The 15,014-nt window shown below is 35.6% G+C and overlaps 1 protein-coding gene and 1 long non-coding RNA gene across 7 annotated transcripts; one reads left to right on the top strand and one right to left on the bottom strand.

Moving 5' to 3' along the window:
- Positions 1-1,345: 1,345 nt before the first annotated feature.
- Positions 1,346-14,734, bottom strand: Bbc (choline/ethanolaminephosphotransferase 1 bbc). 6 transcript variants are annotated; one of them, XM_071769308.1, is made up of 11 exons: positions 13,927-14,734; positions 12,886-13,033; positions 12,684-12,806; positions 12,501-12,604; positions 11,498-11,632; positions 10,161-10,295; positions 8,617-8,748; positions 7,216-7,374; positions 7,006-7,131; positions 6,783-6,921; positions 1,346-2,945 (listed from the first exon to the last, which is right to left on the bottom strand). In XM_071769308.1, the coding sequence occupies exons 1-11, from the start codon at positions 14,161-14,163 to the stop codon at positions 2,869-2,871; spliced, it is 1,515 nt and encodes a 504-aa protein (XP_071625409.1). In that variant the 5' UTR covers positions 14,164-14,734; the 3' UTR covers positions 1,346-2,868. The 6 variants fall into 6 exon arrangements, with proteins under 6 accessions (XP_071625409.1, XP_071625405.1, XP_071625410.1 ...); XM_071769304.1 differs by lacking the exon at positions 11,498-11,632 and having other exon boundaries at positions 13,927-14,727; XM_071769309.1 differs by lacking the exons at positions 8,617-8,748; positions 10,161-10,295 and having other exon boundaries at positions 1,346-6,500; positions 13,927-14,722.
- On the top strand, positions 9,278-10,067 carry LOC139807880 (uncharacterized). Its single transcript, XR_011730716.1, has 2 exons — positions 9,278-9,572; positions 9,961-10,067. It is a non-coding gene; the product is annotated as an uncharacterized lncRNA (long non-coding RNA).
- Positions 14,735-15,014: the final 280 nt, after the last annotated feature.

Genomic DNA, 15,014 nt, shown 5'->3' with positions numbered 1-15,014 from the left:
GTTTCTCATATTATTAAGTATTACTTCATGTCGTTTTTCTTCTTCGAATTTTTTAACGGGATTTCCAGATTGACAGATAATTTTTAATATCCCCGATTTACACCCAACAATCTTAATCTAATCAATCCTAAGTTTAAATGTATCCACACTTGAATTGCATTAAATTCGATCTGTCCATTCAAAGAGAAAGACGGAGATCGCGAGTTGTAGGGCAAAGCACCTCCGACGACCCCGGAGGCGTGTGGTTTCCACCCTAAAAATATCGCCTTAGAGGAAAAAAATGGCTCTCCAATTATCAGAGCTTTAAAAGTAAGCTCTTTAATTCGGCCCTGCGTGTCGAGAGGCACGTCGCGTGGCCCGGTTGGCGTACTCGCGCGTCGTCACCAGCCGGATCAATAACGCGCCGTCAGATTCAGCTGAACGTCCGGGGGTACGCAGGAGGGGACCGGGTGCGCGCACGCGAGAGGGTATTAGGAACAGGGCTGGAACCTTGCGGGGCCAGGGACGTCGGCTAGGTCGACCGACCGACCGACCGACCGACGGCAGGGCGAAGGACAAGGGTGCCGTCTTCGTCTTTTTTTCAGAAGGGGGAGATTTAAGGGAGGAAAAGAGGGAGGGCTGCGCTCAAAATCCTCCACGTGGGAATTTATCGCGGGGATTGCGGAGAAAGGTCGCGGCCTGGTTTCGAAACCCGCGTGGCTTATACATGCCAATAATTCGCTTTCCCCGTCGCGTGTAGACACGCGTGTCCATCGATTTATAATATACTCGGAGCACGTTTTGTTCCCGACGCGTAGGAAGCCGCGACGCGACGCGTGATGAGGGATTTGTAACACCCCTCTTCGATGTATAAAAATAAATGGCCGAGGGCAGAGAAGAACGCTTTCGTACGAGACACTTTTTAATTCCCAAGTGAGAAACGACGTTGAAAAAAAAAATTGAATGCATTTAACAATAGCAATACCCTTCGACGCTGTTTTAAGCTTGAACTTTTACGGTTGACCTTGGACGAACTGGGAGAATCTGATGAAGGAGGAGACTCGTCGCGCTTGTACAAATTTTATTAAATGCCATATGAATTTTATAATTAATAAATTACGCGATTCCCTTGAGATATAGGAGTGTGTCTTAGGACCTGTTAGCAATTACCTTACGCGAACAAACTGGGAGAATCTGATGAAGGAGAAGACTCGTCGCGCTTGTACAAATTTTATTAAATGCCATATGAATTTTATAATTAATAAATTACGCGATTCCCTTGAGATATAGGAGTGTGTCTTAGGACCTGTTAGCAATTACCTTACGCGAACAAACTGGGAGAATCTGATGAAGGAGAAGACTCGTCGCGCTTGTACAAATTTTATTAAATGCCATATGAATTTTATAATTAATAAATTACGCGATTCCCTTGAGATATAGGAGTGTGTCTTAGGACCTGTTAGCAATTACCTTACGCGAACACCACAGATTAGACAGATTAGCAAATCATCGTCCAGGATGAAAAGTAATCTCCAGCGTTCGTGGGGAAACTTAATAAATCTAACGTTAGTGCGATAGATTCGATCTGTGGATCTATGCGAATAAAAAAAGATTCTCGCGCGGATAATCGAAACACATTGAAACATATAGACTCGCGAAAGGATGAAGAACTACGATTAACATATTCGTAATACTGTAGTGTTCGTTTCGTGTTAACTAACTTATACATATGTTTAACGTTCTCCCGCAGGCTTTCGAAGTTTGCTTCTCGTTGTTTACATAGTTCGTTATTATAAAATAGATGCCAACAGCTTTCTGCCGATGTCGCACGCAAAGAAAGAAAGTCGCTCCTGCGTGTCACGAACGATCGTGCTCAAACCGGCAAAAATCAGTCGAGTATCGCTCCTTATACGTTTAATCAAAGTGCTACCTTTAACAATCCCGAATACATTTCATCAGCTTCGTCAGGGATTCTCGAGAGTCCCTCTTAACGAGATAATAACGAGACAAAAATCGTTGATTTCGACTCTCCTACGTATATCTAAGCTATAAGTATCCTCAAGCTCGCGGTGATCGAATGCCGCACCACCGCGCGAAAAAAGCTTCACACCCGTAATATATCCTTCTCTCCTTCTCCTGTACATCCATTTAAGTTAATGCCATTTAAGTAGCCGATCTGACAAGCGCACACGTATAACAGGAAAAAATAAAGCGATTTCGCTCGTAGCTCGGTACAATCACTATCGGTTCAACACTTGTTAGACATTAAAAACTTAAACCAATACTTTGAGCTAGATATAAGATTTTGTTACTTTTTAACTAGCATGTGTGTCGAAATTGATCACTTCAACACAAAACAGTATTATTCTAACTTCCTTGGTTCAGTTAAATTAACATTGTTTTAGTTAGTGACATATTTAGTAGGAGGAGGCGACCTATAGGAATGATTAAAAATGACTGAAATCGAGTACAATTTGATCCTACGAATTTAACAGTGAACTCTATCGCTCAATGCTCGCTCTTCGTACTGCTTCCGTCCGTCAGAATCTAATACAACTACTTATAAAATGTATTGTGGTAGCGAAACGACATGTACAAAATATTGCGGTACAAAAGGGAGGTGCGGGACAGATTTCTTCTCTACGCGCGAGCACGTGATGTGCGAGGTACACCATGCATCTTTAGGGATGAGACACACAAGTTTCATTCCTCGTGCAATCGTAGACTGCGCGGCGGCCTCGCGCGGGTGTCGCTCAGCAATATTCCCCGCGAGATCGGCGCGAGCCTATAATTATTCCGCAATCCCTGCACCGTGTTATCGCGATCGTTGTTTCAAGTCGTGGTCGCGAGCCGATCGAGAAACCAATAGCTCAAAAAGCTTAATATATATCAGAGGTCGACGGCCGTGTCGGATCCGTGATGGTATTCCTCGTCCAACAGCGGCTCTTCCTCCACCGTCATGTGAACTGTGAACAAAACTCGTCATCATGCACACCAACGAATACAAACGTACGACACATATATTCTAATGCTCTCTACGACACCATCGACACGGCGTTTCCCTTTGTTTCCTCCGTTTCTTTCCTTCTTTTTTGCCAAGACATTTAAACCCGCGAAAATTCACGCACCAGCAAAATCGAGGAGGGTAGAAGCGAGATCAACGCTCTCCGCTTGTTCACGTTTCGCGATAAACTCGGGAAATGTTTTTGGTTTTTACGCATATTTAGAACACTGGACGTTTTCTATCCTTTTGATGAGAACGTTCTTCGTGAGAATTAAAAAAATAAATTAATTAAAAAAAGAGAGAATTGGAGAACGAAAATTCACTCTCTTTCATCTTCTACGTTCCTCGATTTCAGACACATTTTCATTTCTATTAGGAAAGAAGATGTATGGACATAGAAGAATCCTACCTAAGTTTCCTGTCTAATTGTAAGATACATGCCGAGACAAATACAGTATCGTTTGTTTCTGTGTATGTGTGTGTGTGCCAAACTTATGTGTATCTTTCTTAAAAAGTCTTCAGCTTCTAGCAATATTATATCTAAGCTAATTAATCTTATGTATCGTCTATGTCTCATCTCCTCTACTAATTAAACGTTCGCTCCCTCTAAAAAAAAAGAAAACATAAAAATGTATCATACCTTTTTCAATTACTAGTAATATATAATGTGATCGGAATTTTTCATATTTGAAATTTTTCCCGCAAAAGGACAAAGGCAAAGTCCAAGCAGCAGGCAGAAAAACATGCAAAATAATTCTGATATACGATATCCTACAAAAATGGAAAACGGAAACCATTCGTATACCGTTACACCAAGAATTCGCAATTTATATCGATATTTGATTCTGATATATATCCTACGTAAATAAAACGCGAAAATAATTCGTGCACTCTTACGCATGGAAGGTAATTCGCAATTTATATTTTGTAATACTAAAAAAAAAATACTTTTAAGTATTACTAACATTAAAATATTATTAAAATCTTTCTCGATAAAAAACTTGGTCTTTTGATCGATGCGATCTAATGAGCATGGCATACTTTACTATTTGAGTTGTACTGCATTTAAGATGCTTCTTAAAATAACGATTAGTTATCCATGCAATATCAGTATTGCTCATTTTACATTGACTAAAACTAGAGACTGCAAAAATATTTAATCTATAATACGTCAACTTTTGATGTGAGTTTTTGAGCAGCTTTTCTTTCTTCCTTACCGAGCAAAGATTAATCTACTTAAATGTATCAATTGTTGCAATTTTATTCTACAAATGTATGGGTAAATTAAAGCTTATCTTGAGATATAAGCATAAAGGGACCAGTTAACACATGCACAGATGTCGAACGTGCAAAAAGCTACAGTTTCACAATTCATAACATGCATAAAATACACGTAAATACGAGCGACATTATATTGGCATACGTAATAAGTTTATGAATATAACGATGCATTTTCATTCTATATAAATATTAATATTAATATTAAATTAATATATTAATATTAAATATTAAATACTAAATGTTAATCTCAACAGATCCCGTCTCCTCCCTTCACATACAATGACAATCATATTACCTTCCCATGTTACATTTTAAGCGAATTTTGCATAACAATAAACTAAAGCATAACCATGCATTTATCGTCCGCGTAATATTCTGAATAATTCTTTTATTATTATTAACTGTTTTTCTCTAAAGAGACAATGAAATGCACAATATACAAAATTTCTTACTGTACATTTTTGTCCGATAAATATTTTTTTTTCCTTTTTACAAATGATACAATTTTTATTAAATATTACAAGATAACGGATAGCACAAAAATAATATTGAATGTACTTTATTGAATGACTTGAACAAATTAATTTTCTCAAAAGAAGCTTCTCTGACAAGACCGGTTAAATTAGAATAAAAATTGGCACTTTATAATAAACTTATTTATCCAAAAGATATTATACAGTTCTGAAAGGAAATTTGAAATATGGTACAGTTCAATAAAATTACATTTAATTTAGTGTAATATTTATATGTACAGCACTGTCTTCAAAAAAACATAATTAATTAAAGTAATCATTTTACTTCATCTATTTATAGCAATAACGTAATCAATTCCCTTCAAATCCGGAATTGTTGTTAATATACGACAGAAAATGAGAAAGAAATTCCAATATATCACATTTTAAAGAAAAGCTATCGCAGTTAAGATAATCTTGTCAATATGAAAACATTCCTTTCGTTATATATTATTTTTCTAGGGCAACATTTCTTCCAGGAATATGTAATACAACAGAAAAGTTATAAGAACATTAACAGTTTCTATCATACATCAAGGTTTTGCATTTTACATCTAATTCAGTTATTATAAAAATTATCAATTACTCGTTATTTATCAAGAGGAAATATTAAACTAGCAAAATTACACGTTAATATAATATACAAATAAGAATTAAGCATGTATCTGCCATTTGCTTGTAACGTTTCATGTAAAATACGTAGAAGTATATTTAAAATACGTTTCTCACAGATTATACTTATGTAAAGATGTTTTCTTAATAAAGTGTTCGTCTTAAATGTATCTATTGTCGTATCTATTGACGTAGAAGTAAACAAATGTATCTAATGTAAAGCCGGAATTGTCTTTCGTCCCTTTATGTTCTAACACGTCTCATATAATTCAATTCATCGTATCCTCATTAAAAACGGTTTTTTTTTTTATCAAATACACGGGCATACCGGGCATACGCATAAAAGCAGAAATAGAAAACGTTCACGACGCATTCCGTATGATCAAAAACTATACATTTCAAAATAAAATTCGTACAGTTTGTTATATTCGATAAACATCACTTAAAACAAAATTTTTTATGTACTTTACAAGTTTTAACGAATGTAAATATATACCAAATTCAATTTAATAATTGAAATTTTGAAAAAAACAAACAAACAAAAAATGTTCAGATCTGTGTTCAAAAATATTACCAGTATATTGTTACTAAATTATTTAAAAAAATAATCACAAATCTTTTTAGAAAGATATAAATCATTAATTTAGTATTTTTAATGCAATTCTAGATATTAGTTTTTGAAAAACTTACTTTTTACGAACGATGAAGAGATTTTTGATCTTGCACATTTGATGTATAATTTCTATTATATCATAACAAACGTCCTACGACAATGAACGAGATATACGAGAATCAGACATACCAAAAACAGAAATCGATATTTAAAAATTTAATGCAGTTGATGTCAAACTCTAACATCCTTAAACAAATTTATATATGTATATATATACACATAAATAAATATGTATTTATATATATATATATATATATATATATGTTTATATATATATAGATATAGCTATATACATATATCTATACAATATATATCATGTCTCTTTTCTCGAACATTCTGAATTATAATTTATCACTTTTTTCTTATAAGTATAAAGCAAGTGCCGTTTTTATTACATAATCCGGCGGCACTCTCTTGTTTTGATGCACGGTACGTTTTACTAAAAATTCGTAATAATCGCTAATCAATTCAACTAAGACCTTGATCACAAGTTGTTATTAATTTTCTAAGTTCTTAGCCTGAAACGACAGTTTATAAATTATAAATGTGATAACAAATGAGCTGTACTGTTCGAACGTCTATGTACATAAAACTTGACAAGCGGTTTTAACTTGGTTACATCATGATTTCTTTATACACGAATTATACAGAGCATTCATTATCACCAGTCGATCCTAATGATGTTTCTTATGCAATCTGTTACGTTGTGACCTATTAGTACCATTTTTCTCGGCGGCGTTGACCTGGATAGTGCCTGCATGATGGTTGCATGGTATCCTGAATAGCTTGATCTTCATGTGATCGCATATTTCAAGACACACTTGAGAATTATACCGGAAGAGATCCACAGCGACCCAGATCTAAACATATGTGTTTCGTAACTCATCGTGATCCCGAAAGTTTACAGAGTTCGTAAACAGAGATCAAGCGTGTGCGCGACTTACGAAACACAGCCAAAGAACGTAGTATTCTTTGATGAAGAAGTTGAAATATTGATTGAGGAACAGCATAGCTGGACCGATTAGCGAACTGTCCAAGTATTGCATCTCATTCTTAGTCATATGAGCAACCTGGAAAGCAACATCACAAGAAATTGGTGTTATTACGAATAAAAGATGGTATTATATATCGCGATGTATAATTAACATACGTACCACTAGTCTATTCGTAACTTTCGCCGCCACCATTCCAAACGCAAGTATATACAGGGCTGGGTGGTTTTCGTAGACGTGTTCAGCGCTTTTTCTATATATTATAAAAGCCGGTACTACCACAAAGCTAAATGGTATAATTGGTGATAAAACGGACGTTCCCTGAAATAAAATCGGTCTTATGCAGAAACTCTGAAAGGGATATTTATAGTAAATCTACGTGCAAAGGTTTACAATTGTAAAGAGAAGAAAAGATTAAATGCAAAGACCAATGCTTAATCCAATAAGACGTTATCTATATATTTGAGAAACGTTACGCTAAAATCTTTTTATATGTTAATTAAATGTCCGATATTTGTCAATCGACGTAAAAATATATCAGAAACTAGAGACAGTAGAGACATATGTATAAATCTGTTTTGTACTCGTAGAATTTCTTCAAAAATATAGAATCATATTAGTGTTTTACAATTGATATACAATTATAAAACAAATATCACTACTACATGTGCGTTCTAGTGCGAAAGACGTTGCAAATGTGAAGAAAGAAAAATGCGATAAGTTTTAAGCAAAGTCTATATTTAATATATGTAGAGAGAGAAATTATAAAGTTTGATTGTTGTATTTCTTCGAGTTACAATGCAGTAGATAAATTATCCCAAATACATTAAATTCATGAAGTAAATCATCATAAGTAAAGTCATCAAGGAACGTAATTTTAATTATTATCAAAATATTTACTCTGTCTAGCGCATGCAATTACATTCTATACCTATAATGTATGTACAGGTAAAATAAATCTATTGCAATCAACTCAAAACATCATGGGATCAGTACGAGATTGTCAGTAGTAACATATAAGCGGTACATAGCATTATTTTTTATTAAACTGTTAATTTACACGCTTCTACTTTGCTACAGCCTCGTAACGTGCATACTAGAATTCGGCTCCGTGCGAGAATTGAAAATAAAATCGAAGAGAACTTATTCTATAACTGCAAAATATAAAGGAGTAAGCGAGAGGTGAAGGGATGTACGTGGATTTCTCTGTGGGGAAAGTATGTGGCATATAACAAATATTAACATAAGTGAAAACAGTAACAGTGATGAATAATTTAAACGACACCGTTAGATCTAGGCCCACCGTTGCATTTAAAGGAACAAAAATCTACTGTTATTTTATTATTACTACTAATTATTTTCAGATCGCACAACTTTTTGTGTATCCAGTAACGAAATTATTAATATTTCGCTGTAATATTTTCCAATCAAACCCTTTTTACACCTAAAACGCGACGTTCAAAAAGCATGGGCCTAAATCGTAAACTGAAAACAAAGAACCAAACAAAATATTGTGCACTACACAATTGATCCCACTACTTTTTTTTTCTTCAGTTGACTTACTGCGACGGTGGAGCCATTTTTTCCGACACCACCGGCGAGAATGACGGATATGCTGCTTTGTGCAAGTAAAATAGCGACGCCCACAGCAGCCCATAATGGAAACACCTTCACCTCTGTGCCAGTGTATGGCAACTGTATAAGAGCGACACGAAAGATCTTTTGATTAGTCATTGGAGGCTATATACCCTCGCGTGTCGAGGACTTTCCAACACTCCGTATTCCTGACATGTTAATCACATGAGTGAAGTCACAAATCGGGAAATACATCTGCTGTTTTTTTTTTTTTTTTTTTACTTTTGAAACAATTTCGTATTATATTTTAACGCCGTGTTAATCACAATTCATAATGCTACAAAACCAATAGGACAGATATATACAATGTTACATATTACATGGTAAAATGCTCTATTACTTGATACGCATTTAAAGCTGAATAATTTTTATTATTTATATTTATTTCCATAAATTCTGGCTGCTGTTCGTACTCGTATTGTAACAAGTCTTTCACGTTTTCTTTTTGTTATATCCAGAAATTTTATTTGTTGTATCTGCACGGAAATTTACACATGGAATTTTAAGACTCCTTCCTTTATCTTTTATCTTGAGCAACGTGCTATGCGAGCTAGTCGTTTAGATCCATTCGCAATAAAAAAAAAAAAAAAATTCGAGGAAGAATAAAATTATCTGAAATTATAAAGGTGCGGGATAAAGAGTTTATTGCTATAATACCAAGAACATGTGATCAAATAAGTGCAAGAAACAACGTGTGGTGACACGAGATCCGAATCTGAGCTAAAAAAAGAGAGACTTGAGAAAATTAAAGCTATCACTGTGCAGCATTCGGTCATACATATAAATGTGTTGATTTCTTCTTGTATTACATATAAATTAACACACACACTATTTCTCTTGCAGGCATACTCCACAAAAAAATAAACTGGATACAGCAAATTTCAGTAAGTGCGAATATTCTTCTAAGTTAAACGGATATCTTGTACCTGTTTATTGAAATCGAGATGTAAAAACTGCACAGTAAATAAAACTTCATATATTAAATATGGCATTATAATTAAATATGGCATTATAAAATCTCGCGTATGTGAGTAAAAATTATTAACTTATCTTCTTTTTTAATCGACAATCAAGCATTTTTTAATTCAAGTTACAATTATTTAATTCTTGTAATAATAGAGAAGTATGCTAATAGAAGAATTTCTCGAGCAAAAAGATCATTTGAAGAGCTTGTTATATTAAGCGCGATTTTATATTAGACAAAAGAAGCGTAGTTAAATTGTAAATTGTGCGAAATATCGAGATATATCACTCTGATGGTTTAATATACAGATATACAGATGGCCATAAATAGATGTTTAGTAATCCAATCGAGCACCCGACGAACGTTTCCCAGTAGAAGAGATCGATAGAGAAGATAGCAAGCAAAAAAAAAGATATAAAGAAATGTACCAAACAGACAACATTTCTACTGTACAGAATGGCAAAATATATGTTGCTCTAGGAGAACGCCATTTCTTTAAGAGACTTACTGCAATTGTGGAACCGTTTTTTCCAATCCCACCGGATTCAAAGACTTTACAGAATTCAAGGAACACGTGAACGTAGCCTGCGTAAAAGACCATTGCTATGTAGTTATTCAACGTGCCTACACCGAGAACGGGGATCTAAACAAAGCGACAAGATCTTCGTTCGTTATGAGAATTGCTCTCGCTACGATTGTTCTTGTGTGCGTGTATACCTATACATGTGTGTGTACAAACTGTTATAATTTTATCTCTCGGTTGCCACAAGAATACTGGATGGACTGTTCTATCTGTGGTCGTATTTACTGCATGTATAAACATGCGGTACAGTTTTTCTGCTTTTTTTGTGATAAAACTGCACGATTGTAAGGCAAGGGAGCGGCTGATTTGAGTACGATAAGTCGAATGTTAAAAATTACCTCGCCTTTTATGACATTATGATTCAATATGTCATAATTTGCAACGTGAAGGAAAGCCAGTTTTTTGTTATAGGTACCTAATGTGCAAAAATTTGGCAAACTGTGTTTTATCTCTATAAACACAAAGGCTTATTATATTTTCTTCAGAAGCATAGTATGTGTAAAAAAAAACTGTAATATACGTTTATTAAAAATTATTGAGGAAATCAAGATCATCTATAGTACGTTTAGATACTTTTATGTACAGAGTTATAAAAAATTAATTAATAATAGCGGCAATATATTTTACTTTTATAAATAAATTATTCATCTTGTACAAATATAACATATGTATTAGTCGTATAATCTACCCTTCACTCATTAAATAGCACAACCGTAACACAAAAATTTATACGTAATTTAGACTGTTAAAATTCTTAAACCATCAATTCAAAAAAATTTTCTGATTTGAAATTGTTTCAAAAGAGCATTATTATGTATTTATGAAGAAGCTGATGCAATCATATGATTTTTCGTCACAAATATAACATCACAAGACACACATAAGATTATGTCTAATTTTTACATTGGAAAAGACCACATTTGTATCGAAAAATAAGTTTTTGCAACTCAGTGATTTTACAATATACTGAAACACTAATGACTTGATGAAAGTTTGAGAAATACGAATTTACATATGGAACAAGTACAATTATAGTCATATAATGGCACATACAATTCATTATGAGCATCGCAGGATGTAGGGTTGTCGAAAACAAGAGTGTAAGGGGGGGGGCATAATTTAGTAGGGAATACCAAAAGTAAAAATGCGTGTTAAAACTCAGTAAATATTTTGCAGTAAAGAAGTAATCTCAGCGCCGCTCCTCATGCCATGCTGCTCCCATTTCTGCATGTTCAATAAAAGATTCTAGTTAACAGACTTACAGCCACAGTGGAACCATTCTTGCCCACTCCTCCGGTGAAAATCACCGAAAATATGGAATACAAATTTGCCAGTGCACACACCACTGTCATAACTCCTAACAAATACTTAAACATAAAACCATCTAAGAATGGTATCTGCAAAAAATACCTTTATTAAATGACGTTATATATAATATTGTTTCATTAATTTTAGCATGTGTCATGGACGCCAAGGTAAAATCTTTCAAGGCAAAAATCTTTCGGGTAATTTGCAGGGCAAAGTGTAAGTTGTAATGTTTTAATAATATATGTGTTGACCATTGCATATGTATGTATGTAAAAAATATTACGTAAGGTAAAAATTATAAGAAATTGAGCATTCAAAACATAATGAGATATTCAATCCCCTGGGTCACTGAGGATTTTATGTATCTAATTGTAAAGCAGACTAACATGGGGTTAATAAAATAATGTTGTATACTTTACATACTCAACAGATAAAAATGACTTTGAGAGGATTATGTTTTTGATGTAAATGAGACCTACTACATTTTTTTATATGGATTCTATAATGACATAAATGTATGTGTGCCTACTTATCAAAAAATTACTTACCACAGAATGTGAAACTAATAGTAACATAAGCAAAAATTCTATAATTTTGCTTGTACTATAAGTTGCATTTCTTAGAATACAGATTAGAGTATCAAGCTATTCAATTTTATCTTTGACGAAAATATTGCTATATAAGCCATTTGCGTAAAAATTGAATCGCCTTGTGTAGTATAAGCAGCTATAATAGCGTGTGTATAGTTAAACGAATACCTTGCATTGGCAACAATTTAGAATAATTTTGTGATCATGCTTTAAAAAAAAAAAAAGCAAAACAAAATATGGTATTTCCCGTTTGTCAAATTATAGCCGTGCGGAAAGCTAAAAATGATATAAAACGTGTTCTATCAACTGCTACACAAGATATTCTTGCAGTGTATAATACAGAGAGCATAATTAAAAATGATACAACCTCCATCATCCAGATTTGTGGACCAAAGATCGCAGAAATCAGATGAATAGCTATGATTGTAAACTGTGCTTCCGTTACATCCACTTTACCAAATCTCAAGGAACCTATTAAGTTTTAGATGAATAAAATTAAATGAAATTCTGCTCGCTACATTGCTTCATTTACATATGAAATTGAAAATACCTGACACATAGGTCTGCCAATGAGCGCAGTAGAAAAGCGTCATGGCGCAGAAACACTGGAAAAACATCCACATTGGGTAGAATCCTAATTGTACAGCTACACACGCTGACAAAGCTACAAACACTAAAAATAGGAAAATATCACTAGTTAAAAAATAGTTTCTAAAGGACAAGATAAGTAACGGTGCAACATTTATGTATACCTGTCGATATCGAATCGCATCCATGATCAAACAACTCGCCCAACGGTGTAGACGTGCCAGTTCTTCTGGCCTGTTTACCGTCGATAGCGTCTAAACTCTGATATATAAACAGACCAAGTGCACATAAAAAACATGCCCATCTAGGTGGCTGAAAAAAAAAATATAATACTACGTTAGCCAATTTTAAGATACATTCTACTTTACTTGGTAAAGATACACTCGCTCAAATGTTCTAAAGCTAAGATATAATTGAATGCAGTTGCATAGATGGCATTCAGTTTTATAATAATAATAGTGGGGTTATGTAAGAGCAAAACACTTTGCCGCTCCAATAATTGATGACTCATTATATATTCTGATTTGCATACTGGTAACTGGTGACACCACTTCTTCGATCTGGGTTCAATCAGAAAATTGACTCCTGGATGATTTGCGATAACATCTTTCATCCTTATTTATTTTTCGCGCGGAACTCATCAACAAACTGATCAAACTAGTTTCAAATGCAGCCTGACAATGCAAGACATTATTCTGCTCCAGTAAAATTGAAATCATACAAAAGCAGAAAGTAATACAAAAATGTTTCAAACAATTATAGGAGCTATATCTTCTGATTCGTGACTTCACATTTGTGTGTAATTAACATCGACGTTAGCAAATTCTCAATTCAAGGGTTTTTTCATCTCTAACTAATCGAAAGACCTCGCACGTATCTCTTTCATTTACAAAAAAATTTAGATAATGTAGTAGAGCTATGTGAAATACTTTAAACGTCAACGGAACTGTCACAGCAGACAGACTTTCTAAATACACGCGCAGCGTTTGACGTACGGTACAATAACCAGGGGGGGAGAAGTCATTTTCTTTCTACAAACACAGGCGATAAGAAAAGTATGCGTCACGGCGAAAATACGGTGAAAATACGGCGATGGTCAGGGAAGGCCAGGAAGAACGCGGTGGACTCTCCCTCCTGTCGATCGTCGGGGAAGCGACAGGGGAGATAGGTTAGGCGAGTTAGAAGCCCTTGAAGGTCGGGCCTACCTCGATCCTCGCGTCCGGGCTGTGATAGATGAGGATCAGGGTGGTGACGATGTTGATGATCAGGCCGACGACGGTGATGAGATTGGGCGCGAGCCAGAGCGGCACCTTGCTGACCAGCCAGTCCCACCATGGCTGCAGGAGGCCGTCGAGGAGGCTGCTGCTCGTGCAGCTGTACTTGTGCTCGCTCAGCCGCTTCAGCTGGCCCGGCGACAGCAGCCTGTCCTTGTAGAACTGCATGCTTCTGCTGCGGGCCGCGCGCAGGGTCGCTTCGACGACGCCGTGTCACCGAACCGTGGTGGGCGCCGAAGGCAACAGCAGGGAGACGAGGGTGAGGACGGGGAGAGCGTGGGACCCGCGGGATCCGGTTGCCGAGAAGGTTTCAGCTGCGACGGGGGGGACGTCGGAGACGCGACGACGACGACGCGGCGCACTATCACCGTGATCACCCGCGGTGGGACGGTCAAACATAACAAGCGACCGTCGCGTTACGCGTACATTTCCACGCGCTCTCCGCACTACTTCGCAGCACGATCCCGCACACTGTCAAGACTGCTGACTGTCGCCACGGCCGGAAACTGACGGGCCGCCGCGCGCCGTTGCCGTTGCGCCGGTTGCGCGTTGCGCGACCGGAAACGCACGGCTCGACGCGCGAAAACGAGAAAACGCCCGAGAGGCGAACCACGATTAATTTTATTAATTAATTTGTTTATTAATTTATTTATTTATTAAGTCACGATTAAATCCATCGTGACTACCTCCTTTTTAATTACACAATGTATTCAAGAATTTTAATTTTAAACATTGATAATAATATCGACGTTTCATTATATTAAAATTTTACGATAAACTTTATTAATGTATAATTAATGGAATTTTATACGCAAATTCTGTGACAAAAAATACATGAAATATATTATATAACGAAATATATTATTTGATTATTGAAATATATTATATAACGAAATATATTATTTTATAACGTAAATGGAAACATTAATCGTGTTGTTCGAGAGAGTCGAATACAGATCGTGAGAGTATCGAGACACGTACACTACTTTCGCGACACCCTGTATATGTGGCGTCGCTCA

This window comes from Temnothorax longispinosus, chromosome 2 (assembly GCF_030848805.1).
Source record: "Temnothorax longispinosus isolate EJ_2023e chromosome 2, Tlon_JGU_v1, whole genome shotgun sequence".
Lineage (NCBI taxonomy): Eukaryota > Metazoa > Arthropoda > Insecta > Hymenoptera > Formicidae > Temnothorax > Temnothorax longispinosus.
The sequence above is the reverse complement of the archived record's forward strand: the minus strand, read 5'-3'. Positions and strand labels throughout refer to the sequence as shown.